The sequence below is a fragment of the Leuciscus leuciscus genome (assembly GCF_965113295.1).
Source record: "Leuciscus leuciscus genome assembly, chromosome: 19".
Lineage (NCBI taxonomy): Eukaryota > Metazoa > Chordata > Actinopteri > Cypriniformes > Leuciscidae > Leuciscus > Leuciscus leuciscus.
Genome location: NC_138743.1, coordinates 1,977,781 through 2,004,164, shown reverse-complemented (window position 1 = coordinate 2,004,164; position 26,384 = coordinate 1,977,781). Strand labels below are relative to the sequence as shown.

Here is a 26,384-nt window from a genome sequence, read left to right as displayed (position 1 = left end):
CTTGGACAGCTACCTAGTTGGGATACAACAGTTTAGGGATTAATGCTTAAATGAAAGTAGTCTACATTACTGGGACTAGCCTGAAAAAAAGAAAATCCGTATCAACCTGCACTCATCCTTTATCCCAAGATATTATTCTATACTTGCGTGACTGTAAAAAAGCGTGACTGTAAAAAAGCACTACAAAAAGCCAACGAGTGACCTCAAGAGAGGGGTTTGGGCATCAATATATGCAGTTATGCTAGTCCAGCCATAAAGTCGTATGTAAAGCCTCAAACAGACAGAAGCTAAAACCTTAATTTGATATGTGAAACATGAACAGGGGCCCAAGTTAACGACTAGAACTTGGCAAATGGTAAAGTTAAATGGCTTAGGCAGAAACTTGGCTTGTTTTAGTTCAAGTCAAGAATCTCAATGCACAAAAGAAAAAGGTTTAGTAGTGCAGAAGTCAAACTGAGAACAGTCATGAAACATCCAACTCCAGACAGAAATGAATAGCAAAGAGAAACATGTTGAGTTTCATGAAGTTTATTAAAACACTTAAATTCACTTGACCAGGTTAACTTGTCCACTAGACACCACAGTTTGCCCACTAGAGATGGTCTTGACGTGCGTGTCTCTTCCTGTAAAAAGTGGTAGAAGCATGAGGGGCATTCAAATAAATTCTCAGTTCCTGAAGTCAACTTACAGCAAGCACTCACTTTTCCTAGTGCAACTTTGCTCACAGGAGCCAGAGGAGGGATGGCACACCGCTGTACTACAGTGGATGAAGATCTAACAGAGGGGGAAAGGGTTAAGCCATAGAAATCACTGTAAAAAGCACTAATATTAAGGGTTGAGGTAAGGCTGCAGAGCATACGGTTTCCTGCAGAGGAGCCAGTGATGCTGGATCTACAAATGTGAACATCTTCACAACAAAGCGCTTGTAGTGGGTCGGGAACTGAAGACCAGATGATCCAGCCACTGGAACCAATGTGGTCAGGTAACGATCATCCTGGTAAGGGCATCTGAAAGGCAAAGCGGCAGTCAGAAATGCCTTACAGCACACTAGATGGATAAAGACTGGCCTTACTCACCCATCAACCAGAAGATCCCATTGGGGTAGACTGAGTGGACTGGGGGTTGATGTCGCCCAGCAACGTCCCAGCATCAGGACAATGTTGGGGTCGGTCCTCTCCAAAATGTGCACCTCAACATACACAGGCTCCCGCAGGACTTTTGTAACTGGATAATCAGCATCACTGTAGTAGGACGTGTACGCCTCGTCCCCTGAGGAAGAATGCAGTGTTTAACTAGAAACTGGAGTTTTAGAAAGGCTTTAGGCATACTTGGGACCAACACTTACCTTCTGCACAGCCTTTGGTGACACATTGACCATTTGCCAGTCTAAGCTCCACCCTGAGGGGTCCAGGAGCAGCTACTGGTGGAGGTGGAGGAACGGTGTTGACCTCCACAACCAGAGCTTCCACAGAGGTACCAGAGTACCTACACTGGAAGAGAAGCCTGGACAACAAACGGTGAGCTTGTAGCATTTGTCAATGATTTTACATTTATGATAAAGCATACATCACTTACTCAAAATGGCTGTCCCTTGTAATGGAACCAAGTGGTCCGATACCCACTTCATATGAGGAGGTCATTCTGTTTTCATACACCACATATCCACTGTCCTCCTGCAAATAGTAACATTGTTAGCATCCAATCCATTCTAAGCCATGCAGAACAAAACCACAAGCAGCTACTCGCCATCATGCTTGTGCCACATGCAGTGACAGGGAACTGGTATATAGCAAAGAAAGCTGTGGATCCCACTGGACTGCAAGCTGGATCACTTCCACCCAGGAGACGGACTGAATCCAGGCTCAATCGAGGCAGCGTAACATCTCTAGCCACCACTACCACAAACTGACCATCTCTTATACACTGGACAGTCACTGGAACGAGTTACAAGAGCAGGTTATTGCTGAGGATCAGTTTAACATGAATGCCTCTACACTGACTCTACACTCTTACCTGCCTTCCCATAGTAACACTGCTGTCCGTTAAAGCAGCAGTTGATAGCAGCACACTCAGCACCACTGATACCAGGTGGTCCACATTGAATCTGCTCATAATCAGCTACAGTACATTTGTCAAGGGGCTCTGCCTGTGCCACTGGCTGCTTAGGCTGAAACTGCTGAGGAAACTGTTGACTAGCTTGCTGTTGAACTGACTGAGAAAACTGTTGACTAGCTTGCTGTTGAACTGACTGAGGAAACTGTTGACTGGCTTGCTGTTGAACTGACTGAGGAAACTGTTGACTAGCTTGCTGTTGAACTGCCTGAGGAAACTGTTGACTAGCTTGCTGTTGAACTGCCTGAGGAAACCATTGACTAGCTTGCTGTTGAACCTGCTGAGGAAACTGTTGACTAGCTTGCTGTTGAACTGGCTTTTGAACCTGCTGAGGAAACCATTGACTAGCTTGCTGTTGAACCTGCTGACTAGCTTGCTTTTGAACTGGCTTTTGAACCGGCTTTTGAACCTGCTGAGGAAGCCATTGACTAGCTTGCTGTTGAACCTGCTGAGGAAACTGTTGACTAGCTTGCTTTTGAACTGGCTTTTGAACCTGCTGAGGAAACCATTGACTAGCTTGCTGTTGAACCTGCTGAGGAAACCGTTGACTAGCTTGCTTTTGAACTGGCTTTTGAACCTGCTGAGGAAGCCATTGACTAGATTGCTGTTGAACTGGCTTTTGGACCTGCTGAGGAAACCATTGACTAGATTGCTGTTGAACTGGCTTTTGAAACCGCTGGTCAGTTTGCTGGAACATCAGAGCTTGAGGATTCTGGGGCAGATCACTCCACTTCGGAACAGCATGACTGACCGCACAGAACCAAACACAAAGTGCCAGAGACTGAACAGCACACCAACTTCTTGCCATTGTTCAACAGCTAGTCACACTGCTGAGGTGCTGCCCTTTGGTCTTTTTGTACTCTACAGACTTTGGCTAATTAATGATAATCCCTCCCTCTTCATTAACAGTCATGATTCTCCAGACTTGCACGAGTGGGAGTTTATACAACTAGGGCTGCGTTCCAGTCCACTTTTAGACACGCACTTGCGAACTTCCCTAAGCACTTCCCCTCGGGGGAATCCCTGCCGCCATTTTGAAGTGCGTTCCACTTCGTGAAGTGGACGAGGGAAGTTTATATGGACAGACCCTCGTTCCCTCGATTTTGACCGAGGGAACGAGTCTACTTCATATGTACACTTCAGGCACCTATATGTCCCACAATGCAGTACGATTGTGACGTCACCACAAATCTCGTCTAATCACCACCACAACAAACAACTCTATGATATATTAATTATATATTTTTTAATTTAAAACAACCCAAGTACACCTATATACATTTGGATGCTGAATTAAACAAATTATTAAAGGGGGAAAAAAAATGTAAATAATAAATCAACTCCATAGCTGATTCCAAGTGATCAAGGGCTTAGGACGTTCCAATTCAGCCCATTGCAGTTTCTGCCAGTAGTGGGCACTCGTGCAACGTAAGCAATGACGCACATCCGAGTGAACGAGACGGAGGGGAGTTAGCGAATGAAGGGCATGGCAATTTTGGACTGGAATGCAGCATAGGTGATTCTATTGTTTCTTAAAAGTCAATTTTTCCCTTTTGAACATACATAAAACCACATTGAGCTGAATTCAGAATAGTATGCTAGTACTATTTCTGCCATTCTGAATTCAGCCTTTTTTTTATATTAGATGTTTTTGCTATTCTGGATTGTTTTTTCTTTTTCTTTGAAACACATCATAGTTTTCTTATGGCAACAGGCCTGTATATTTTAAGAAAATTTAAAGGGATACTTCACCTCTGGAACGATGAATGTGTATTTAAAATGGGTCATTTATGTAGTAGAAATGTGAAATTATTTTTGAATTTGGAGCCTTCTAGACTGAGAAAAGCCAGAAAATGTATTTTTGGCTCATGTGGATGAAAGACAACAACTCCCAGAATGCACTTGCTTCGCTGCCCTACGAGGCCACTCCCAAGCCACGCCTACCGTAAGAGAGCGCAGTTAAACAACTAAGCTAGGCTACTAGTTGACTCAAAACTTAAAAGACGCCGTTTTATCGTGAGTCTCCGTGACGAGTCTGCCCGGGATTTCGAGATCGCCCAAAATGTCCGGGATTCGGCTTTTCAGAACAAGAGCCTGATAGCTTAGCTTCCAAAAAAAGATGGCTGACACTATTTGTACATTCTGTGAGTGAGATCCCACCCCCTATGGGTGGGTTGAAAACATGCAGAACTAGCTCCTAGCACTGGCTGTAGTTTCTAGCCTCTGGCCAAAAAGTCCTCCGATGACGCAAAATGACGTTTTTTGCGTCATGGGAGGATTTTTTCCAGACAAAAAATAAATAAAAATACATGAAATCTCTCATCTCAGGGGGATATGAGGGAGGGAAGCACAGTAATTTGAAAATACTACAGGTTTTCTACTGATACAAAGCTTAATGCCTTTAAATCACACCTGCTAGCGCACTTCTTCAATGTTTACGTACTAGGTCAGCGGTAGAGTACACCGTTTTGTGGCTGTTCGAACACATTCAACCACATGAGCATCTACTCTATGAAAGCAATCTGGTCGAATGTGTTGGACTACCTCCGGAAGTGGCCAAAAATAGACAAGCTCCAAAAAAATAGCCCCTTTTTACACCTTCATTTACCACAGTCCACCTGTGATCCGATTTACAAAAATGCTTCTTAGTACCAGGTGTAAACAAGGCCTTGGACAGCTACCTAGTTGGGATACAACAGTTTAGGGATTAATGCTTAAATGAAAGTAGTCTACATTACTGGGACTAGCCTGAAAAAAAGAAAATCAGTATCAACCTGCACTCATCCTTTATCCCAAGATATTATTCTATACTTGCGTGACTGTAAAAAAGCGTGACTGTAAAAAAGCACTACAAAAAGCCAACGAGTGACCTCAAGAGAGGGGTTTGGGCATCAATATATGCAGTTATGCTAGTCCAGCCATAAAGTCGTATGTAAAGCCTCAAACAGACAGAAGCTAAAACCTTAATTTGATATGTGAAACATGAACAGGGGCCCAAGTTAACGACTAGAACTTGGCAAATGGTAAAGTTAAATGGCTTAGGCAGAAACTTGGCTTGTTTTAGTTCAAGTCAAGAATCTCAATGCACAAAAGAAAAAGGTTTAGTAGTGCAGAAGTCAAACTGAGAACAGTCATGAAACATCCAACTCCAGACAGAAATGAATAGCAAAGAGAAACATGTTGAGTTTCATGAAGTTTATTAAAACACTTAAATTCACTTGACCAGGTTAACTTGTCCACTAGACACCACAGTTTGCCCACTAGAGATGGTCTTGACGTGCGTGTCTCTTCCTGTAAAAAGTGGTAGAAGCATGAGGGGCATTCAAATAAATTCTCAGTTCCTGAAGTCAACTTACAGCAAGCACTCACTTTTCCTAGTGCAACTTTGCTCACATGAGCCAGAGGAGGGATGGCACACCACTGTACTACAGTGGATGAAGATCTAACAGAGGGGGAAAGGGTTAAGCCATAGAAATCACTGTAAAAAGCACTAATATTAAGGGTTGAGGTAAGGCTGCAGAGCATACGGTTTCCTGCAGAGGAGCCAGTGATGCTGGATCTACAAATGTGAACATCTTCACAACAAAGCGCTTGTAGTGGGTCGGGAACTGAAGACCAGATGATCCAGCCACTGGAACCAATGTGGTCAGGTAACGATCATCCTGGTAAGGGCATCTGAAAGGCAAAGAGGTAGTCAGAAATGCCTTACAGCACACTAGATGGATAAAGACTGGCCTTACTCACCCATCAACCAGAAGATCCCATTGGGGTAGACTGAGTGGACTGGGGGTTGATGTCGCCCAGCAACGTCCCAGCATCAGGACAATGTTGGGGTCGGTCCTCTCCAAAATGTGCACCTCAACATACACAGGCTCCCGCAGGACTTTTGTAACTGGATAATCAGCATCACTGTAGTAGGACGTGTACGCCTCGTCCCCTGAGGAAGAATGCAGTGTTTAACTAGAAACTGGAGTTTTAGAAAGGCTTTAGGCATACTTGGGACCAACACTTACCTTCTGCACAGCCTTTGGTGACACATTGACCATTTGCCAGTCTAAGCTCCACCCTGAGGGGTCCAGGAGCAGCTACTGGTGGAGGTGGAGGAACGGTGTTGACCTCCACAACCAGAGCTTCCACAGAGGTACCAGAGTACCTACACTGGAAGAGAAGCCTGGACAACAAACGGTGAGCTTGTAGCATTTGTCAATGATTTTACATTTATGATAAAGCATACATACTTACTCAAAATGGCTGTCCCTTGTAATGGAACCAAGTGGTCCGATACCCACTTCATATGAGGAGGTCATTCTGTTTTCATACACCACATATCCACTGTCCTCCTGCAAATAGTAACATTGTTAGCATCCAATCCATTCTAAGCCATGCAGAACAAAACCACAAGCAGCTACTCGCCATCATGCTTGTGCCACATGCAGTGACAGGGAACTGGTATATAGCAAAGAAAGGTGTGGATCCCACTGGACTGCAAGCTGGATCACTTCCACCCAGGAGACGGACTGAATCCAGGCTCAATCGAGGCAGCGTAACATCTCTAGCCACCACTACCACAAACTGACCATCTCTTATACACTGGACAGTCACTGGAACGAGTTACAAGAGCAGGTTATTGCTGAGGATCAGTTTAACATGAATGCCTCTACACTGACTCTACACTCTTACCTGCCTTCCCATAGTAACACTGCTGTCCGTTAAAGCAGCAGTTGATAGCAGCACACTCAGCACCACTGATACCAGGTGGTCCACATTGAATCTGCTCATAATCAGCTACAGTACATTTGTCAAGGGGCTCTGCCTGTGCCACTGGCTGCTTAGGCTGAAACTGCTGAGGAAACTGTTGACTAGCTTGCTGTTGAACTGACTGAGAAAACTGTTGACTAGCTTGCTGTTGAACTGACTGAGGAAACTGTTGACTGGCTTGCTGTTGAACTGACTGAGGAAACTGTTGACTAGCTTGCTGTTGAACTGCCTGAGGAAACTGTTGACTAGCTTGCTGTTGAACTGCCTGAGGAAACCATTGACTAGCTTGCTGTTGAACCTGCTGAGGAAACTGTTGACTAGCTTGCTGTTGAACTGGCTTTTGAACCTGCTGAGGAAACCATTGACTAGCTTGCTGTTGAACCTGCTGACTAGCTTGCTTTTGAACTGGCTTTTGAACCTGCTGAGGAAGCCATTGACTAGCTTGCTGTTGAACCTGCTGAGGAAACTGTTGACTAGCTTGCTTTTGAACCTGCTGAGGAAACCATTGACTAGCTTGCTGTTGAACCTGCTGAGGAAACCGTTGACTAGCTTGCTTTTGAACTGGCTTTTGAACCTGCTGAGGAAGCCATTGACTAGATTGCTGTTGAACTGGCTTTTGGACCTGCTGAGGAAACCATTGACTAGATTGCTGTTGAACTGGCTTTTGAAACCGCTGGTCAGTTTGCTGGAACATCAGAGCTTGAGGATTCTGGGGCAGATCACTCCACTTCGGAACAGCATGACTGACCGCACAGAACCAAACACAAAGTGCCAGAGACTGAACAGCACACCAACTTCTTGCCATTGTTCAACAGCTAGTCACACTGCTGAGGTGCTGCCCTTTGGTCTTTTTGTACTCTACAGACTTTGGCTAATTAATGATAATCCCTCCCTCTTCATTAACAGTCATGATTCTCCAGACTTGCACGAGTGGGAGTTTATACAACTAGGGCTGCGTTCCAGTCCACTTTTAGACACGCACTTGCGAACTTCCCTAAGCACTTCCCCTCGGGGGAATCCCTGCCGCCATTTTGAAGTGCGTTCCACTTCGTGAAGTGGACGAGGGAAGTTTATATGGACAGACACTCGTTCCCTCGATTTTGACCGAGGGAGCGAGTCTACTTCATATGTACACTTCAGGCACCTATATGTCCCACAATGCAGTACGATTGTGACGTCACCACAAATCTCGTCTAATCACCACCACAACAAACAACTCTATGATATATTAATTATATATTTTTTAATTTAAAACAACCCAAGTCCAAGTACACCTATATACATTTGGATGCTGAATTAAACAAATTATTAAAGGGGAAAAAAAAATGTAAATAATAAATCAACTCCATAGCTGATTCCAAGTGATCAAGGGCTTAGGATGTTCCAATTCAGCCCATTGCAGTTTCCGCCAGTAGTGGGCACTCGTGCAACGTAAGCAATGACGCACATCCGAGTGAACGAGACGGAGGGGAGTTAGCGAATGAAGGGCATGGCAATTTTGGACTGGAATGCAGCATAGGTGATTCTATTGTTTCTTAAAAGTCAATTTTTCCCTTTTGAACATACATAAAACCACATTGAGCTGAATTCAGAATAGTATGCTAGTACTATTTCTGCCATTCTGAATTCAGCCTTTTTTTTATATTAGATGTTTTTGCTATTCTGGATTGTTTTTTCTTTTTCTTTGAAACACATCATAGTTTTCTTATGGCAACAGGCCTGTATATTTTAAGAAAATTTAAAGGGATACTTCACCTCTGGAACGATGAATGTGTATTTAAAATGGGTCATTTATGTAGTAGAAATGTGAAATAATTTTTGAATTTGGAGCCTTCTAGACTGAGAAAAGCCAGAAAATGTATTTTTGGCTCATGTGGATGAAAGACAACAACTCCCAGAATGCACTTGCTTCGCTGCCCTACGAGGCCACTCCCAAGCCACGCCTACCGTAAGAGAGCGCAGTTAAACAACTAAGCTAGGCTACTAGTTGACTCAAAACTTAAAAGACGCCGTTTTATCGTGAGTCTCCGTGACGAGTCTGCCCGGGATTTCGAGATCGCCCAAAATGTCCGGGATTCGGCTTTTCAGAACAAGAGCCTGATAGCTTAGCTTCCAAAAAAAGATGGCTGACACTATTTGTACATTCTGTGAGTGAGATCCCACCCCCTATGGGTGGGTTGAAAACATGCAGAACTAGCTCCTAGCACTGGCTGTAGTTTCTAGCCTCTGGCCAAAAAGTCCTCCGATGACGCAAAATGACGTTTTTTGCGTCATGGGAGGATTTTTTCCAGACAAAAAATAAATAAAAATACATGAAATCTCTCATCTCAGGGGGATATGAGGGAGGGAAGCACAGTAATTTGAAAATACTACAGGTTTTCTACTGATACAAAGCTTAATGCCTTTAAATCACACCTGCTAGCGCACTTCTTCAATGTTTACGTACTAGGTCAGCGGTAGAGTACACCGTTTTGTGGCTGTTCGAACACATTCAACCACATGAGCATCTACTCTATGAAAGCAATCTGGTCGAATGTGTTGGACTACCTCCGGAAGTGGCCAAAAATAGACAAGCTCCAAAAAAATAGCCCCTTTTTACACCTTCATTTACCACAGTCCACCTGTGATCCGATTTACAAAAATGCTTCTTAGTACCAGGTGTAAACAAGGCCTTGGACAGCTACCTAGTTGGGATACAACAGTTTAGGGATTAATGCTTAAATGAAAGTAGTCTACATTACTGGGACTAGCCTGAAAAAAAGAAAATCAGTATCAACCTGCACTCATCCTTTATCCCAAGATATTATTCTATACTTGCGTGACTGTAAAAAAGCGTGACTGTAAAAAAGCACTACAAAAAGCCAACGAGTGACCTCAAGAGAGGGGTTTGGGCATCAATATATGCAGTTATGCTAGTCCAGCCATAAAGTCGTATGTAAAGCCTCAAACAGACAGAAGCTAAAACCTTAATTTGATATGTGAAACATGAACAGGGGCCCAAGTTAACGACTAGAACTTGGCAAATGGTAAAGTTAAATGGCTTAGGCAGAAACTTGGCTTGTTTTAGTTCAAGTCAAGAATCTCAATGCACAAAAGAAAAAGGTTTAGTAGTGCAGAAGTCAAACTGAGAACAGTCATGAAACATCCAACTCCAGACAGAAATGAATAGCAAAGAGAAACATGTTGAGTTTCATGAAGTTTATTAAAACACTTAAATTCACTTGACCAGGTTAACTTGTCCACTAGACACCACAGTTTGCCCACTAGAGATGGTCTTGACGTGCGTGTCTCTTCCTGTAAAAAGTGGTAGAAGCATGAGGGGCATTCAAATAAATTCTCAGTTCCTGAAGTCAACTTACAGCAAGCACTCACTTTTCCTAGTGCAACTTTGCTCACATGAGCCAGAGGAGGGATGGCACACCGCTGTACTACAGTGGATGAAGATCTAACAGAGGGGGAAAGGGTTAAGCCATAGAAATCACTGTAAAAAGCACTAATATTAAGGGTTGAGGTAAGGCTGCAGAGCATACGGTTTCCTGCAGAGGAGCCAGTGATGCTGGATCTACAAATGTGAACATCTTCACAACAAAGCGCTTGTAGTGGGTCGGGAACTGAAGACCAGATGATCCAGCCACTGGAACCAATGTGGTCAGGTAACGATCATCCTGGTAAGGGCATCTGAAAGGCAAAGAGGTAGTCAGAAATGCCTTACAGCACACTAGATGGATAAAGACTGGCCTTACTCACCCATCAACCAGAAGATCCCATTGGGGTAGACTGAGTGGACTGGGGGTTGATGTCGCCCAGCAACGTCCCAGCATCAGGACAATGTTGGGGTCGGTCCTCTCCAAAATGTGCACCTCAACATACACAGGCTCCCGCAGGACTTTTGTAACTGGATAATCAGCATCACTGTAGTAGGACGTGTACGCCTCGTCCCCTGAGGAAGAATGCAGTGTTTAACTAGAAACTGGAGTTTTAGAAAGGCTTTAGGCATACTTGGGACCAACACTTACCTTCTGCACAGCCTTTGGTGACACATTGACCATTTGCCAGTCTAAGCTCCACCCTGAGGGGTCCAGGAGCAGCTACTGGTGGAGGTGGAGGAACGGTGTTGACCTCCACAACCAGAGCTTCCACAGAGGTACCAGAGTACCTACACTGGAAGAGAAGCCTGGACAACAAACGGTGAGCTTGTAGCATTTGTCAATGATTTTACATTTATGATAAAGCATACATCACTTACTCAAAATGGCTGTCCCTTGTAATGGAACCAAGTGGTCCGATACCCACTTCATATGAGGAGGTCATTCTGTTTTCATACACCACATATCCACTGTCCTCCTGCAAATAGTAACATTGTTAGCATCCAATCCATTCTAAGCCATGCAGAACAAAACCACAAGCAGCTACTCGCCATCATGCTTGTGCCACATGCAGTGACAGGGAACTGGTATATAGCAAAGAAAGGTGTGGATCCCACTGGACTGCAAGCTGGATCACTTCCACCCAGGAGACGGACTGAATCCAGGCTCAATCGAGGCAGCGTAACATCTCTAGCCACCACTACCACAAACTGACCATCTCTTATACACTGGACAGTCACTGGAACGAGTTACAAGAGCAGGTTATTGCTGAGGATCAGTTTAACATGAATGCCTCTACACTGACTCTACACTCTTACCTGCCTTCCCATAGTAACACTGCTGTCCGTTAAAGCAGCAGTTGATAGCAGCACACTCAGCACCACTGATACCAGGTGGTCCACATTGAATCTGCTCATAATCAGCTACAGTACATTTGTCAAGGGGCTCTGCCTGTGCCACTGGCTGCTTAGGCTGAAACTGCTGAGGAAACTGTTGACTAGCTTGCTGTTGAACTGACTGAGAAAACTGTTGACTAGCTTGCTGTTGAACTGACTGAGGAAACTGTTGACTGGCTTGCTGTTGAACTGACTGAGGAAACTGTTGACTAGCTTGCTGTTGAACTGCCTGAGGAAACCATTGACTAGCTTGCTGTTGAACCTGCTGAGGAAACTGTTGACTAGCTTGCTGTTGAACTGGCTTTTGAACCTGCTGAGGAAACCATTGACTAGCTTGCTGTTGAACCTGCTGACTAGCTTGCTTTTGAACCGGCTTTTGAACCGGCTTTTGAACCTGCTGAGGAAGCCATTGACTAGCTTGCTGTTGAACCTGCTGAGGAAACTGTTGACTAGCTTGCTTTTGAACTGGCTTTTGAACCTGCTGAGGAAACCATTGACTAGCTTGCTGTTGAACCTGCTGAGGAAACCGTTGACTAGCTTGCTTTTGAACTGGCTTTTGAACCTGCTGAGGAAGCCATTGACTAGATTGCTGTTGAACTGGCTTTTGGACCTGCTGAGGAAACCATTGACTAGATTGCTGTTGAACTGGCTTTTGAAACCGCTGGTCAGTTTGCTGGAACATCAGAGCTTGAGGATTCTGGGGCAGATCACTCCACTTCGGAACAGCATGACTGACCGCACAGAACCAAACACAAAGTGCCAGAGACTGAACAGCACACCAACTTCTTGCCATTGTTCAACAGCTAGTCACACTGCTGAGGTGCTGCCCTTTGGTCTTTTTGTACTCTACAGACTTTGGCTAATTAATGATAATCCCTCCCTCTTCATTAACAGTCATGATTCTCCAGACTTGCACGAGTGGGAGTTTATACAACTAGGGCTGCGTTCCAGTCCACTTTTAGACACGCACTTGCGAACTTCCCTAAGCACTTCCCCTCGGGGGAATCCCTGCCGCCATTTTGAAGTGCGTTCCACTTCGTGAAGTGGACGAGGGAAGTTTATATGGACAGACCCTCGTTCCCTCGATTTTGACCGAGGGAGCGAGTCTACTTCATATGTACACTTCAGGCACCTATATGTCCCACAATGCAGTACGATTGTGACGTCACCACAAATCTCGTCTAATCACCACCACAACAAACAACTCTATGATATATTAATTATATATTTTTTAATTTAAAACAACCCAAGTCCAAGTACACCTATATACATTTGGATGCTGAATTAAACAAATTATCAAAGGGGGAAAAAAAATGTAAATAATAAATCAACTCCATAGCTGATTCCAAGTGATCAAGGGCTTAGGACGTTCCAATTCAGCCCATTGCAGTTTCCGCCAGTAGTGGGCACTCGTGCAACGTAAGCAATGACGCACATCCGAGTGAACGAGACGGAGGGGAGTTAGCGAATGAAGGGCATGGCAATTTTGGACTGGAATGCAGCATAGGTGATTCTATTGTTTCTTAAAAGTCAATTTTTCCCTTTTGAACATACATAAAACCACATTGAGCTGAATTCAGAATAGTATGCTAGTACTATTTCTGCCATTCTGAATTCAGCCTTTTTTTTATATTAGATGTTTTTGCTATTCTGGATTGTTTTTTCTTTTTCTTTGAAACACATCATAGTTTTCTTATGGCAACAGGCCTGTATATTTTAAGAAAATTTAAAGGGATACTTCACCTCTGGAACGATGAATGTGTATTTAAAATGGGTCATTTATGTAGTAGAAATGTGAAATTATTTTTGAATTTGGAGCCTTCTAGACTGAGAAAAGCCAGAAAATGTATTTTTGGCTCATGTGGATGAAAGACAACAACTCCCAGAATGCACTTGCTTCGCTGCCCTACGAGGCCACTCCCAAGCCACGCCTACCGGTAAGAGAGCGCAGTTAAACAACTAAGCTAGGCTACTAGTTGACTCAAAAGACGCCGTTTTATCGTGAGTCTCCGTGACGAGTCTGCCCGGGATTTCGAGATCGCCCAAAATGTCCGGGATTCGGCTTTTCAGAACAAGAGCCTGATAGCTTAGCTTCCAAAAAAAGATGGCTGACACTATTTGTACATTCTGTGAGTGAGATCCCACCCCCTATGGGTGGGTTGAAAACATGCAGAACTAGCTCCTAGCACTGGCTGTAGTTTCTAGCCTCTGGCCAAAAAGTCCTCCGATGACGCAAAATGACGTTTTTTGCGTCATGGGAGGATTTTTTCCAGACAAAAAATAAATAAAAATACATGAAATCCCTCATCTCAGGGGGATATGAGGGAGGGAAGCACAGTAATTTGAAAATACTACAGGTTTTCTACTGATACAAAGCTTAATGCCTTTAAATCACACCTGCTAGCGCACTTCTTCAATGTTTACGTACTAGGTCAGCGGTAGAGTACACCGTTTTGTGGCTGTTCGAACACATTCAACCACATGAGCATCTACTCTATGAAAGCAATCTGGTCGAATGTGTTGGACTACCTCCGGAAGTGGCCAAAAATAGACAAGCTCCAAAAAAATAGCCCCTTTTTACACCTTCATTTACCACAGTCCACCTGTGATCCGATTTACAAAAATGCTTCTTAGTACCAGGTGTAAACAAGGCCTTGGACAGCTACCTAGTTGGGATACAACAGTTTAGGGATTAATGCTTAAATGAAAGTAGTCTACATTACTGGGACTAGCCTGAAAAAAAGAAAATCAGTATCAACCTGCACTCATCCTTTATCCCAAGATATTATTCTATACTTGCGTGACTGTAAAAAAGCGTGACTGTAAAAAAGCACTACAAAAAGCCAACGAGTGACCTCAAGAGAGGGGTTTGGGCATCAATATATGCAGTTATGCTAGTCCAGCCATAAAGTCGTATGTAAAGCCTCAAACAGACAGAAGCTAAAACCTTAATTTGATATGTGAAACATGAACAGGGGCCCAAGTTAACGACTAGAACTTGGCAAATGGTAAAGTTAAATGGCTTAGGCAGAAACTTGGCTTGTTTTAGTTCAAGTCAAGAATCTCAATGCACAAAAGAAAAAGGTTTAGTAGTGCAGAAGTCAAACTGAGAACAGTCATGAAACATCCAACTCCAGACAGAAATGAATAGCAAAGAGAAACATGTTGAGTTTCATGAAGTTTATTAAAACACTTAAATTCACTTGACCAGGTTAACTTGTCCACTAGACACCACAGTTTGCCCACTAGAGATGGTCTTGACGTGCGTGTCTCTTCCTGTAAAAAGTGGTAGAAGCATGAGGGGCATTCAAATAAATTCTCAGTTCCTGAAGTCAACTTACAGCAAGCACTCACTTTTCCTAGTGCAACTTTGCTCACAGGAGCCAGAGGAGGGATGGCACACCGCTGTACTACAGTGGATGAAGATCTAACAGAGGGGGAAAGGGTTAAGCCATAGAAATCACTGTAAAAAGCACTAATATTAAGGGTTGAGGTAAGGCTGCAGAGCATACGGTTTCCTGCAGAGGAGCCAGTGATGCTGGATCTACAAATGTGAACATCTTCACAACAAAGCGCTTGTAGTGGGTCGGGAACTGAAGACCAGATGATCCAGCCACTGGAACCAATGTGGTCAGGTAACGATCATCCTGGTAAGGGCATCTGAAAGGCAAAGAGGCAGTCAGAAATGCCTTACAGCACACTAGATGGATAAAGACTGGCCTTACTCACCCATCAACCAGAAGATCCCATTGGGGTAGACTGAGTGGACTGGGGGTTGATGTCGCCCAGCAACGTCCCAGCATCAGGACAATGTTGGGGTCGGTCCTCTCCAAAATGTGCACCTCAACATACACAGGCTCCCGCAGGACTTTTGTAACTGGATAATCAGCATCACTGTAGTAGGACGTGTACGCCTCGTCCCCTGAGGAAGAATGCAGTGTTTAACTAGAAACTGGAGTTTTAGAAAGGCTTTAGGCATACTTGGGACCAACACTTACCTTCTGCACAGCCTTTGGTGACACATTGACCATTTGCCAGTCTAAGCTCCACCCTGAGGGGTCCAGGAGCAGCTACTGGTGGAGGTGGAGGAACGGTGTTGACCTCCACAACCAGAGCTTCCACAGAGGTACCAGAGTACCTACACTGGAAGAGAAGCCTGGACAACAAACGGTGAGCTTGTAGCATTTGTCAATGATTTTACATTTATGATAAAGCACACATCACTTACTCAAAATGGCTGTCCCTTGTAATGGAACCAAGTGGTCCGATACCCACTTCATATGAGGAGGTCATTCTGTTTTCATACACCACATATCCACTGTCCTCCTGCAAATAGTAACATTGTTAGCATCCAATCCATTCTAAGCCATGCAGAACAAAACCACAAGCAGCTACTCGCCATCATGCTTGTGCCACATGCAGTGACAGGGAACTGGTATATAGCAAAGAAAGGTGTGGATCCCACTGGACTGCAAGCTGGATCACTTCCACCCAGGAGACGGACTGAATCCAGGCTCAATCGAGGCAGCGTAACATCTCTAGCCACCACTACCACAAACTGACCATCTCTTATACACTGGACAGTCACTGGAACGAGTTACAAGAGCAGGTTATTGCTGAGGATCAGTTTAACATGAATGCCTCTACACTGACTCTACACTCTTACCTGCCTTCCCATAGTAACACTGCTGTCCGTTAAAGCAGCAGTTGATAGCAGCACACTCAGCACCACTGATACCAGGTGGTCCACATTGAATCTGCTCATAATCAGCTACAGTACATTTGTCAAGGGGCTCTGCCTGTGCCACTGGCTGCTTAGGCTGAAACTGCTGAGGAAACTGTTGACTAGCTTGCTGTTGAACTGACTGAGAAAACTGTTGACTAGCTTGCTGTTGAACTGACTGAGGAAACTGTTGACTGGCTTGCTGTTGAACTGACTGAGGAAACTGTTGACTAGCTTGCTGTTGAACTGCCTGAGGAAACTGTTGACTAGCTTGCTGTTGAACTGCCTGAGGAAACCATTGACTAGCTTGCTGTTGAACCTGCTGAGGAAACTGTTGACTAGCTTGCTGTTGAACTGGCTTTTGAACCTGCTGAGGAAACCATTGACTAGCTTGCTGTTGAACCTGCTGACTAGCTTGCTTTTGAACTGGCTTTTGAACCGGCTTTTGAACCTGCTGAGGAAGCCATTGACTAGCTTGCTGTTGAACCTGCTGAGGAAACTGTTGACTAGCTTGCTTTTGAACTGGCTTTTGAACCTGCTGAGGAAACCATTGACTAGCTTGCTGTTGAACCTGCTGAGGAAACCGTTGACTAGCTTGCTTTTGAACCTGCTGAGGAAGCCATTGACTAGATTGCTGTTGAACTGGCTTTTGGACCTGCTGAGGAAACCATTGACTAGATTGCTGTTGAACTGGCTTTTGAAACCGCTGGTCAGTTTGCTGGAACATCAGAGCTTGAGGATTCTGGGGCAGATCACTCCACTTCGGAACAGCATGACTGACCGCACAGAACCAAACACAAAGTGCCAGAGACTGAACAGCACACCAACTTCTTGCCATTGTTCAACAGCTAGTCACACTGCTGAGGTGCTGCCCTTTGGTCTTTTTGTACTCTACAGACTTTGGCTAATTAATGATAATCCCTCCCTCTTCATTAACAGTCATGATTCTCCAGACTTGCACGAGTGGGAGTTTATACAACTAGGGCTGCGTTCCAGTCCACTTTTAGACACGCACTTGCGAACTTCCCTAAGCACTTCCCCTCGGGGGAATCCCTGCCGCCATTTTGAAGTGCGTTCCACTTCGTGAAGTGGACGAGGGAAGTTTATATGGACAGACCCTCGTTCCCTCGATTTTGACCGAGGGAGCGAGTCTACTTCATATGTACACTTCAGGCACCTATATGTCCCACAATGCAGTACGATTGTGACGTCACCACAAATCTCGTCTAATCACCACCACAACAAACAACTCTATGATATATTAATTATATATTTTTTAATTTAAAACAACCCAAGTCCAAGTACACCTATATACATTTGGATGCTGAATTAAACAAATTATCAAAGGGGGAAAAAAAATGTAAATAATAAATCAACTCCATAGCTGATTCCAAGTGATCAAGGGCTTAGGACGTTCCAATTCAGCCCATTGCAGTTTCCGCCAGTAGTGGGCACTCGTGCAACGTAAGCAATGACGCACATCCGAGTGAACGAGACGGAGGGGAGTTAGCGAATGAAGGGCATGGCAATTTTGGACTGGAATGCAGCATAGGTGATTCTATTGTTTCTTAAAAGTCAATTTTTCCCTTTTGAACATACATAAAACCACATTGAGCTGAATTCAGAATAGTATGCTAGTACTATTTCTGCCATTCTGAATTCAGCCTTTTTTTTATATTAGATGTTTTTGCTATTCTGGATTGTTTTTTCTTTTTCTTTGAAACACATCATAGTTTTCTTATGGCAACAGGCCTGTATATTTTAAGAAAATTTAAAGGGATACTTCACCTCTGGAACGATGAATGTGTATTTAAAATGGGTCATTTATGTAGTAGAAATGTGAAATTATTTTTGAATTTGGAGCCTTCTAGACTGAGAAAAGCCAGAAAATTTATTTTTGGCTCATGTGGATGAAAGACAACAACTCCCAGAATGCACTTGCTTCGCTGCCCTACGAGGCCACTCCCAAGCCACGCCTACCGGTAAGAGAGCGCAGTTAAACAACTAAGCTAGGCTACTAGTTGACTCAAAAGACGCCGTTTTATCGTGAGTCTCCGTGACGAGTCTGCCCGGGATTTCGAGATCGCCCAAAATGTCCGGGATTCGGCTTTTCAGAACAAGAGCCTGATAGCTTAGCTTCCAAAAAAAGATGGCTGACACTATTTGTACATTCTGTGAGTGAGATCCCACCCCCTATGGGTGGGTTGAAAACATGCAGAACTAGCTCCTAGCACTGGCTGTAGTTTCTAGCCTCTGGCCAAAAAGTCCTCCGATGACGCAAAATGACGTTTTTTGCGTCATGGGAGGATTTTTTCCAGACAAAAAATAAATAAAAATACATGAAATCCCTCATCTCAGGGGGATATGAGGGAGGGAAGCACAGTAATTTGAAAATACTACAGGTTTTCTACTGATACAAAGCTTAATGCCTTTAAATCACACCTGCTAGCGCACTTCTTCAATGTTTACGTACTAGGTCAGCGGTAGAGTACACCGTTTTGTGGCTGTTCGAACACATTCAACCACATGAGCATCTACTCTATGAAAGCAATCTGGTCGAATGTGTTGGACTACCTCCGGAAGTGGCCAAAAATAGACAAGCTCCAAAAAAATAGCCCCTTTTTACACCTTCATTTACCACAGTCCACCTGTGATCCGATTTACAAAAATGCTTCTTAGTACCAGGTGTAAACAAGGCCTTGGACAGCTACCTAGTTGGGATACAACAGTTTAGGGATTAATGCTTAAATGAAAGTAGTCTACATTACTGGGACTAGCCTGAAAAAAAGAAAATCAGTATCAACCTGCACTCATCCTTTATCCCAAGATATTATTCTATACTTGCGTGACTGTAAAAAAGCGTGACTGTAAAAAAGCACTACAAAAAGCCAACGAGTGACCTCAAGAGAGGGGTTTGGGCATCAATATATGCAGTTATGCTAGTCCAGCCATAAAGTCGTATGTAAAGCCTCAAACAGACAGAAGCTAAAACCTTAATTTGATATGTGAAACATGAACAGGGGCCCAAGTTAACGACTAGAACTTGGCAAATGGTAAAGTTAAATGGCTTAGGCAGAAACTTGGCTTGTTTTAGTTCAAGTCAAGAATCTCAATGCACAAAAGAAAAAGGTTTAGTAGTGCAGAAGTCAAACTGAGAACAGTCATGAAACATCCAACTCCAGACAGAAATGAATAGCAAAGAGAAACATGTTGAGTTTCATGAAGTTTATTAAAACACTTAAATTCACTTGACCAGGTTAACTTGTCCACTAGACACCACAGTTTGCCCACTAGAGATGGTCTTGACGTGCGTGTCTCTTCCTGTAAAAAGTGGTAGAAGCATGAGGGGCATTCAAATAAATTCTCAGTTCCTGAAGTCAACTTACAGCAAGCACTCACTTTTCCTAGTGCAACTTTGCTCACAGGAGCCAGAGGAGGGATGGCACACCGCTGTACTACAGTGGATGAAGATCTAACAGAGGGGGAAAGGGTTAAGCCATAGAAATCACTGTAAAAAGCACTAATATTAAGGGTTGAGGTAAGGCTGCAGAGCATACGGTTTCCTGCAGAGGAGCCAGTGATGCTGGATCTACAAATGTGAACATCTTCACAACAAAGCGCTTGTAGTGGGTCGGGAACTGAAGACCAGATGATCCAGCCACTGGAACCAATGTGGTCAGGTAACGATCATCCTGGTAAGGGCATCTGAAAGGCAAAGAGGCAGTCAGAAATGCCTTACAGCACACTAGATGGATAAAGACTGGCCTTACTCACCCATCAACCAGAAGATCCCATTGGGGTAGACTGAGTGGACTGGGGGTTGATGTCGCCCAGCAACGTCCCAGCATCAGGACAATGTTGGGGTCGGTCCTCTCCAAAATGTGCACCTCAACATACACAGGCTCCCGCAGGACTTTTGTAACTGGATAATCAGCATCACTGTAGTAGGACGTGTACGCCTCGTCCCCTGAGGAAGAATGCAGTGTTTAACTAGAAACTGGAGTTTTAGAAAGGCTTTAGGCATACTTGGGACCAACACTTACCTTCTGCACAGCCTTTGGTGACACATTGACCATTTGCCAGTCTAAGCTCCACCCTGAGGGGTCCAGGAGCAGCTACTGGTGGAGGTGGAGGAACGGTGTTGACCTCCACAACCAGAGCTTCCACAGAGGTACCAGAGTACCTACACTGGAAGAGAAGCCTGGACAACAAACGGTGAGCTTGTAGCATTTGTCAATGATTTTACATTTATGATAAAGCATACATCACTTACTCAAAATGGCTGTCCCTTGTAATGGAACCAAGTGGTCCGATACCCACTTCATATGAGGAGGTCATTCTGTTTTCATACACCACATATCCACTGTCCTCCTGCAAATAGTAACATTGTTAGCATCCAATCCATTCTAAGCCATGCAGAACAAAACCACAAGCAGCTACTCGCCATCATGCTTGTGCCACATGCAGTGACAGGGAACTGGTATATAGCAAAGAAAGGTGTGGATCCCACTGGACTGCAAGCTGGATCACTTCCACCCAGGAGACGGACTGAATCCAGGCTCAATCGAGGCAGCGTAACATCTCTAGCCACCACTACCACAAACTGACCATCTCTTATACACTGGACAGTCACTGGAACGAGTTACAAGAGCAGGTTATTGCTGAGGATCAGTTTAACATGAATGCCTCTACACTGGGAAGGCAGGTAAGAGTGTAGAGTCATAGTAACACTGCTGTCCGTTAAAGCAGCAGTTGATAGCAGCACACTCAGCACCACTGATACCAGGTGGTCCACATTGAATCTGCTCATAATCAGCTACAGTACATTTGTCAAGGGGCTCTGCCTGTGCCACTGGCTGCTTAGGCTGAAACTGCTGAGGAAACTGTTGACTAGCTTGCTGTTGAACTGACTGAGAAAACTGTTGACTAGCTTGCTGTTGAACTGACTGAGGAAACTGTTGACTGGCTTGCTGTTGAACTGACTGAGGAAACTGTTGACTAGCTTGCTGTTGAACTGCCTGAGGAAACTGTTGACTAGCTTGCTGTTGAACTGCCTGAGGAAACCATTGACTAGCTTGCTGTTGAACCTGCTGAGGAAACTGTTGACTAGCTTGCTGTTGAACTGGCTTTTGAACCTGCTGAGGAAACCATTGACTAGCTTGCTGTTGAACCTGCTGAGGAAACTGTTGACTAGCTTGCTTTTGAACTGGCTTTTGAACCGGCTTTTGAACCTGCTGAGGAAGCCATTGACTAGCTTGCTGTTGAACCTGCTGAGGAAACTGTTGACTAGCTTACTTTTGAACTGGCTTTTGAACCTGCTGAGGAAACCATTGACTAGCTTGCTGTTGAACCTGCTGAGGAAACCGTTGACTAGCTTGCTTTTGAACTGGCTTTTGAACCTGCCGAGGAAGCCATTGACTAGATTGCTGTTGAACTGGCTTTTGGACCTGCTGAGGAAACCATTGACTAGATTGCTGTTGAACTGGCTTTTGAAACCGCTGGTCAGTTTGCTGGAACATCAGAGCTTGAGGATTCTGGGGCAGATCACTCCACTTCGGAACAGCATGACTGACCGCACAGAACCAAACACAAAGTGCCAGAGACTGAACAGCACACCAACTTCTTGCCATTGTTCAACAGCTAGTCACACTGCTGAGGTGCTGCCCTTTGGTCTTTTTGTACTCTACAGACTTTGGCTAATTAATGATAATCCCTCCCTCTTCATTAACAGTCATGATTCTCCAGACTTGCACGAGTGGGAGTTTATACAACTAGGGCTGCGTTCCAGTCCACTTTTAGACACGCACTTGCGAACTTCCCTAAGCACTTCCCCTCGGGGGAATCCCTGCCGCCATTTTGAAGTGCGTTCCACTTCGTGAAGTGGACGAGGGAAGTTTATATGGACAGACCCTCGTTCCCTCGATTTTGACCGAGGGAGCGAGTCTACTTCATATGTACACTTCAGGCACCTATATGTCCCACAATGCAGTACGATTGTGACGTCACCACAAATCTCGTCTAATCACCACCACAACAAACAACTCTATGATATATTAATTATATATTTTTTAATTTAAAACAACCCAAGTCCAAGTACACCTATATACATTTGGATGCTGAATTAAACAAATTATTAAAGGGGGAAAAAAAATGTAAATAATAAATCAACTCCATAGCTGATTCCAAGTGATCAAGGGCTTAGGACGTTCCAATTCAGCCCATTGCAGTTTCCGCCAGTAGTGGGCACTCGTGCAACGTAAGCAATGACGCACATCCGAGTGAACGAGACGGAGGGGAGTTAGCGAATGAAGGGCATGGCAATTTTGGACTGGAATGCAGCATAGGTGATTCTATTGTTTCTTAAAAGTCAATTTTTCCCTTTTGAACATACATAAAACCACATTGAGCTGAATTCAGAATAGTATGCTAGTACTATTTCTGCCATTCTGAATTCAGCCTTTTTTTTATATTAGATGTTTTTGCTATTCTGGATTGTTTTTTCTTTTTCTTTGAAACACATCATAGTTTTCTTATGGCAACAGGCCTGTATATTTTAAGAAAATTTAAAGGGATACTTCACCTCTGGAACGATGAATGTGTATTTAAAATGGGTCATTTATGTAGTAGAAATGTGAAATTATTTTTGAATTTGGAGCCTTCTAGACTGAGAAAAGCCAGAAAATGTATTTTTGGCTCATGTGGATGAAAGACAACAACTCCCAGAATGCACTTGCTTCGCTGCCCTACGAGGCCACTCCCAAGCCACGCCTACCGGTAAGAGAGCGCAGTTAAACAACTAAGCTAGGCTACTAGTTGACTCAAAAGACGCCGTTTTATCGTGAGTCTCCGTGACGAGTCTGCCCGGGATTTCGAGATCGCCCAAAATGTCCGGGATTCGGCTTTTCAGAACAAGAGCCTGATAGCTTAGCTTCCAAAAAAAGATGGCTGACACTATTTGTACATTCTGTGAGTGAGATCCCACCCCCTATGGGTGGGTTGAAAACATGCAGAACTAGCTCCTAGCACTGGCTGTAGTTTCTAGCCTCTGGCCAAAAAGTCCTCCGATGACGCAAAATGACGTTTTTTGCGTCATGGGAGGATTTTTTCCAGACAAAAAATAAATAAAAATACATGAAATCCCTCATCTCAGGGGGATATGAGGGAGGGAAGCACAGTAATTTGAAAATACTACAGGTTTTCTACTGATACAAAGCTTAATGCCTTTAAATCACACCTGCTAGCGCACTTCTTCAATGTTTACGTACTAGGTCAGCGGTAGAGTACACCGTTTTGTGGCTGTTCGAACACATTCAACCACATGAGCATCTACTCTATGAAAGCAATCTGGTCGAATGTGTTGGACTACCTCCGGAAGTGGCCAAAAATAGACAAGCTCCAAAAAAATAGCCCCTTTTTACACTTTCATTTACCACAGTCCACCTGTGATCCGATTTACAAAAATGCTTCTTAGTACCAGGTGTAAACAAGGCCTTGGACAGCTACCTAGTTGGGATACAACAGTTTAGGGATTAATGCTTAAATGAAAGTAGTCTACATTACTGGGACTAGCCTGAAAAAAAGAAAATCAGTATCAACCTGCACTCATCCTTTATCCCAAGATATTATTCTATACTTGCGTGACTGTAAAAAAGCGTGACTGTAAAAAAGCACTACAAAAAGCCAACGAGTGACCTCAAGAGAGGGGTTTGGGCATCAATATATGCAGTTATGCTAGTCCAGCCATAAAGTCGTATGTAAAGCCTCAAACAGACAGAAGCTAAAACCTTAATTTGATATGTGAAACATGAACAGGGGCCCAAGTTAACGACTAGAACTTGGCAAATGGTAAAGTTAAATGGCTTAGGCAGAAACTTGGCTTGTTTTAGTTCAAGTCAAGAATCTCAATGCACAAAAGAAAAAGGTTTAGTAGTGCAGAAGTCAAACTGAGAACAGTCATGAAACATCCAACTCCAGACAGAAATGAATAGCAAAGAGAAACATGTTGAGTTTCATGAAGTTTATTAAAACACTTAAATTCACTTGACCAGGTTAACTTGTCCACTAGACACCACAGTTTGCCCACTAGAGATGGTCTTGACGTGCGTGTCTCTTCCTGTAAAAAGTGGTAGAAGCATGAGGGGCATTCAAATAAATTCTCAGTTCCTGAAGTCAACTTACAGCAAGCACTCACTTTTCCTAGTGCAACTTTGCTCACAGGAGCCAGAGGAGGGATGGCACACCGCTGTACTACAGTGGATGAAGATCTAACAGAGGGGGAAAGGGTTAAGCCATAGAAATCACTGTAAAAAGCACTAATATTAAGGGTTGAGGTAAGGCTGCAGAGCATACGGTTTCCTGCAGAGGAGCCAGTGATGCTGGATCTACAAATGTGAACATCTTCACAACAAAGCGCTTGTAGTGGGTCGGGAACTGAAGACCAGATGATCCAGCCACTGGAACCAATGTGGTCAGGTAACGATCATCCTGGTAAGGGCATCTGAAAGGCAAAGAGGCAGTCAGAAATGCCTTACAGCACACTAGATGGATAAAGACTGGCCTTACTCACCCATCAACCAGAAGATCCCATTGGGGTAGACTGAGTGGACTGGGGGTTGATGTCGCCCAGCAACGTCCCAGCATCAGGACAATGTTGGGGTCGGTCCTCTCCAAAATGTGCACCTCAACATACACAGGCTCCCGCAGGACTTTTGTAACTGGATAATCAGCATCACTGTAGTAGGACGTGTACGCCTCGTCCCCTGAGGAAGAATGCAGTGTTTAACTAGAAACTGGAGTTTTAGAAAGGCTTTAGGCATACTTGGGACCAACACTTACCTTCTGCACAGCCTTTGGTGACACATTGACCATTTGCCAGTCTAAGCTCCACCCTGAGGGGTCCAGGAGCAGCTACTGGTGGAGGTGGAGGAACGGTGTTGACCTCCACAACCAGAGCTTCCACAGAGGTACCAGAGTACCTACACTGGAAGAGAAGCCTGGACAACAAACGGTGAGCTTGTAGCATTTGTCAATGATTTTACATTTATGATAAAGCATACATCACTTACTCAAAATGGCTGTCCCTTGTAATGGAACCAAGTGGTCCGATACCCACTTCATATGAGGAGGTCATTCTGTTTTCATACACCACATATCCACTGTCCTCCTGCAAATAGTAACATTGTTAGCATCCAATCCATTCTAAGCCATGCAGAACAAAACCACAAGCAGCTACTCGCCATCATGCTTGTGCCACATGCAGTGACAGGGAACTGGTATATAGCAAAGAAAGGTGTGGATCCCACTGGACTGCAAGCTGGATCACTTCCACCCAGGAGACGGACTGAATCCAGGCTCAATCGAGGCAGCGTAACATCTCTAGCCACCACTACCACAAACTGACCATCTCTTATACACTGGACAGTCACTGGAACGAGTTACAAGAGCAGGTTATTGCTGAGGATCAGTTTAACATGAATGCCTCTACACTGACTCTACACTCTTACCTGCCTTCCCATAGTAACACTGCTGTCCGTTAAAGCAGCAGTTGATAGCAGCACACTCAGCACCACTGATACCAGGTGGTCCACATTGAATCTGCTCATAATCAGCTACAGTACATTTGTCAAGGGGCTCTGCCTGTGCCACTGGCTGCTTAGGCTGAAACTGCTGAGGAAACTGTTGACTAGCTTGCTGTTGAACTGACTGAGAAAACTGTTGACTAGCTTGCTGTTGAACTGACTGAGGAAACTGTTGACTGGCTTGCTGTTGAACTGACTGAGGAAACTGTTGACTAGCTTGCTGTTGAACTGCCTGAGGAAACTGTTGACTAGCTTGCTGTTGAACTGCCTGAGGAAACCATTGACTAGCTTGCTGTTGAACCTGCTGAGGAAACTGTTGACTAGCTTGCTGTTGAACTGGCTTTTGAACCTGCTGAGGAAACCATTGACTAGCTTGCTGTTGAACCTGCTGAGGAAACTGTTGACTAGCTTGCTTTTGAACTGGCTTTTGAACCGGCTTTTGAACCTGCTG

At 44.3% G+C, this 26,384-nt stretch overlaps 6 protein-coding genes across 6 annotated transcripts; all 6 read right to left on the bottom strand.

The window, feature by feature from the left end:
* Positions 1-512: 512 nt before the first annotated feature.
* On the bottom strand, positions 513-1,668 carry LOC309482099 (zona pellucida sperm-binding protein 4-like). Its single transcript, XM_082147333.1, has 6 exons — positions 1,576-1,668; positions 1,346-1,503; positions 1,077-1,269; positions 860-1,007; positions 702-774; positions 513-623 (listed from the first exon to the last, which is right to left on the bottom strand). Exons 1-6 carry the CDS (start codon positions 1,638-1,640, stop codon positions 547-549), a joined length of 714 nt encoding a protein of 237 aa, XP_082003459.1. The 5' UTR covers positions 1,641-1,668; the 3' UTR covers positions 513-546.
* Positions 1,669-5,292: 3,624 nt separating this feature from the next.
* On the bottom strand, positions 5,293-6,447 carry LOC309482098 (zona pellucida sperm-binding protein 4-like). The gene is made up of 6 exons (XM_082147332.1): positions 6,355-6,447; positions 6,126-6,283; positions 5,857-6,049; positions 5,640-5,787; positions 5,482-5,554; positions 5,293-5,403 (listed from the first exon to the last, which is right to left on the bottom strand). Exons 1-6 carry the CDS (start codon positions 6,417-6,419, stop codon positions 5,327-5,329), a joined length of 714 nt encoding a protein of 237 aa, XP_082003458.1. The 5' UTR covers positions 6,420-6,447; the 3' UTR covers positions 5,293-5,326.
* A 3,606-nt stretch (positions 6,448-10,053) lies between these two features.
* Positions 10,054-11,972, bottom strand: LOC309482096 (zona pellucida sperm-binding protein 4-like). Its single transcript, XM_082147330.1, has 6 exons — positions 11,117-11,972; positions 10,887-11,044; positions 10,618-10,810; positions 10,401-10,548; positions 10,243-10,315; positions 10,054-10,164 (listed from the first exon to the last, which is right to left on the bottom strand). Exons 1-6 carry the CDS (start codon positions 11,179-11,181, stop codon positions 10,088-10,090), a joined length of 714 nt encoding a protein of 237 aa, XP_082003456.1. The 5' UTR covers positions 11,182-11,972; the 3' UTR covers positions 10,054-10,087.
* Positions 11,973-14,797: 2,825 nt separating this feature from the next.
* LOC309482104 (zona pellucida sperm-binding protein 4-like) lies at positions 14,798-15,953 on the bottom strand. The gene is made up of 6 exons (XM_082147337.1): positions 15,861-15,953; positions 15,631-15,788; positions 15,362-15,554; positions 15,145-15,292; positions 14,987-15,059; positions 14,798-14,908 (listed from the first exon to the last, which is right to left on the bottom strand). Exons 1-6 carry the CDS (start codon positions 15,923-15,925, stop codon positions 14,832-14,834), a joined length of 714 nt encoding a protein of 237 aa, XP_082003463.1. The 5' UTR covers positions 15,926-15,953; the 3' UTR covers positions 14,798-14,831.
* A 3,612-nt stretch (positions 15,954-19,565) lies between these two features.
* On the bottom strand, positions 19,566-21,013 carry LOC309482103 (zona pellucida sperm-binding protein 4-like). The gene is made up of 6 exons (XM_082147336.1): positions 20,629-21,013; positions 20,399-20,556; positions 20,130-20,322; positions 19,913-20,060; positions 19,755-19,827; positions 19,566-19,676 (listed from the first exon to the last, which is right to left on the bottom strand). The coding sequence occupies exons 1-6, from the start codon at positions 20,691-20,693 to the stop codon at positions 19,600-19,602; spliced, it is 714 nt and encodes a 237-aa protein (XP_082003462.1). The 5' UTR covers positions 20,694-21,013; the 3' UTR covers positions 19,566-19,599.
* A 3,344-nt stretch (positions 21,014-24,357) lies between these two features.
* LOC309482100 (zona pellucida sperm-binding protein 4-like) lies at positions 24,358-25,553 on the bottom strand. Its single transcript, XM_082147334.1, has 6 exons — positions 25,421-25,553; positions 25,191-25,348; positions 24,922-25,114; positions 24,705-24,852; positions 24,547-24,619; positions 24,358-24,468 (listed from the first exon to the last, which is right to left on the bottom strand). The coding sequence occupies exons 1-6, from the start codon at positions 25,483-25,485 to the stop codon at positions 24,392-24,394; spliced, it is 714 nt and encodes a 237-aa protein (XP_082003460.1). The 5' UTR covers positions 25,486-25,553; the 3' UTR covers positions 24,358-24,391.
* Between the last annotated feature and the right edge of the window lie 831 nt (positions 25,554-26,384).

Excerpts from the sequence above, each read along its gene's own strand:
- LOC309482099 (XM_082147333.1), bottom strand. The coding sequence starts at position 1,640 with ATGACCTCCTCATATGAAGTGGGTATCGGACCACTTGGTTCCATTACA. Across the intron at positions 1,270-1,345 it reads CACCAAAGGCTGTGCAGAAG|GGGACGAGGCGTACACGTCC; the intron begins GTAAGTGTTGGT and ends ATTCTTCCTCAG. Across the intron at positions 1,008-1,076 it reads TGGGATCTTCTGGTTGATGG|ATGCCCTTACCAGGATGATC; the intron begins GTGAGTAAGGCC and ends TTTGCCTTTCAG.
- LOC309482098 (XM_082147332.1), bottom strand. The coding sequence starts at position 6,419 with ATGACCTCCTCATATGAAGTGGGTATCGGACCACTTGGTTCCATTACA. Across the intron at positions 5,788-5,856 it reads TGGGATCTTCTGGTTGATGG|ATGCCCTTACCAGGATGATC; the intron begins GTGAGTAAGGCC and ends TTTGCCTTTCAG. Across the intron at positions 5,555-5,639 it reads TGGCTCCTCTGCAGGAAACC|ATCTTCATCCACTGTAGTAC; the intron begins GTATGCTCTGCA and ends CCCCTCTGTTAG.
- LOC309482096 (XM_082147330.1), bottom strand. The coding sequence starts at position 11,181 with ATGACCTCCTCATATGAAGTGGGTATCGGACCACTTGGTTCCATTACA. Across the intron at positions 10,316-10,400 it reads TGGCTCCTCTGCAGGAAACC|ATCTTCATCCACTGTAGTAC; the intron begins GTATGCTCTGCA and ends CCCCTCTGTTAG. Across the intron at positions 10,165-10,242 it reads GCAAAGTTGCACTAGGAAAA|GAAGAGACACGCACGTCAAG; the intron begins GTGAGTGCTTGC and ends CACTTTTTACAG.
- LOC309482104 (XM_082147337.1), bottom strand. The coding sequence starts at position 15,925 with ATGACCTCCTCATATGAAGTGGGTATCGGACCACTTGGTTCCATTACA. Across the intron at positions 15,789-15,860 it reads ACAAGGGACAGCCATTTTGA|GCTTCTCTTCCAGTGTAGGT; the intron begins GTAAGTGATGTG and ends TTTGTTGTCCAG. Across the intron at positions 14,909-14,986 it reads GCAAAGTTGCACTAGGAAAA|GAAGAGACACGCACGTCAAG; the intron begins GTGAGTGCTTGC and ends CACTTTTTACAG.
- LOC309482103 (XM_082147336.1), bottom strand. The coding sequence starts at position 20,693 with ATGACCTCCTCATATGAAGTGGGTATCGGACCACTTGGTTCCATTACA. Across the intron at positions 20,557-20,628 it reads ACAAGGGACAGCCATTTTGA|GCTTCTCTTCCAGTGTAGGT; the intron begins GTAAGTGATGTA and ends TTTGTTGTCCAG. Across the intron at positions 19,677-19,754 it reads GCAAAGTTGCACTAGGAAAA|GAAGAGACACGCACGTCAAG; the intron begins GTGAGTGCTTGC and ends CACTTTTTACAG.
- LOC309482100 (XM_082147334.1), bottom strand. The coding sequence starts at position 25,485 with ATGACCTCCTCATATGAAGTGGGTATCGGACCACTTGGTTCCATTACA. Across the intron at positions 24,620-24,704 it reads TGGCTCCTCTGCAGGAAACC|ATCTTCATCCACTGTAGTAC; the intron begins GTATGCTCTGCA and ends CCCCTCTGTTAG. Across the intron at positions 24,469-24,546 it reads GCAAAGTTGCACTAGGAAAA|GAAGAGACACGCACGTCAAG; the intron begins GTGAGTGCTTGC and ends CACTTTTTACAG.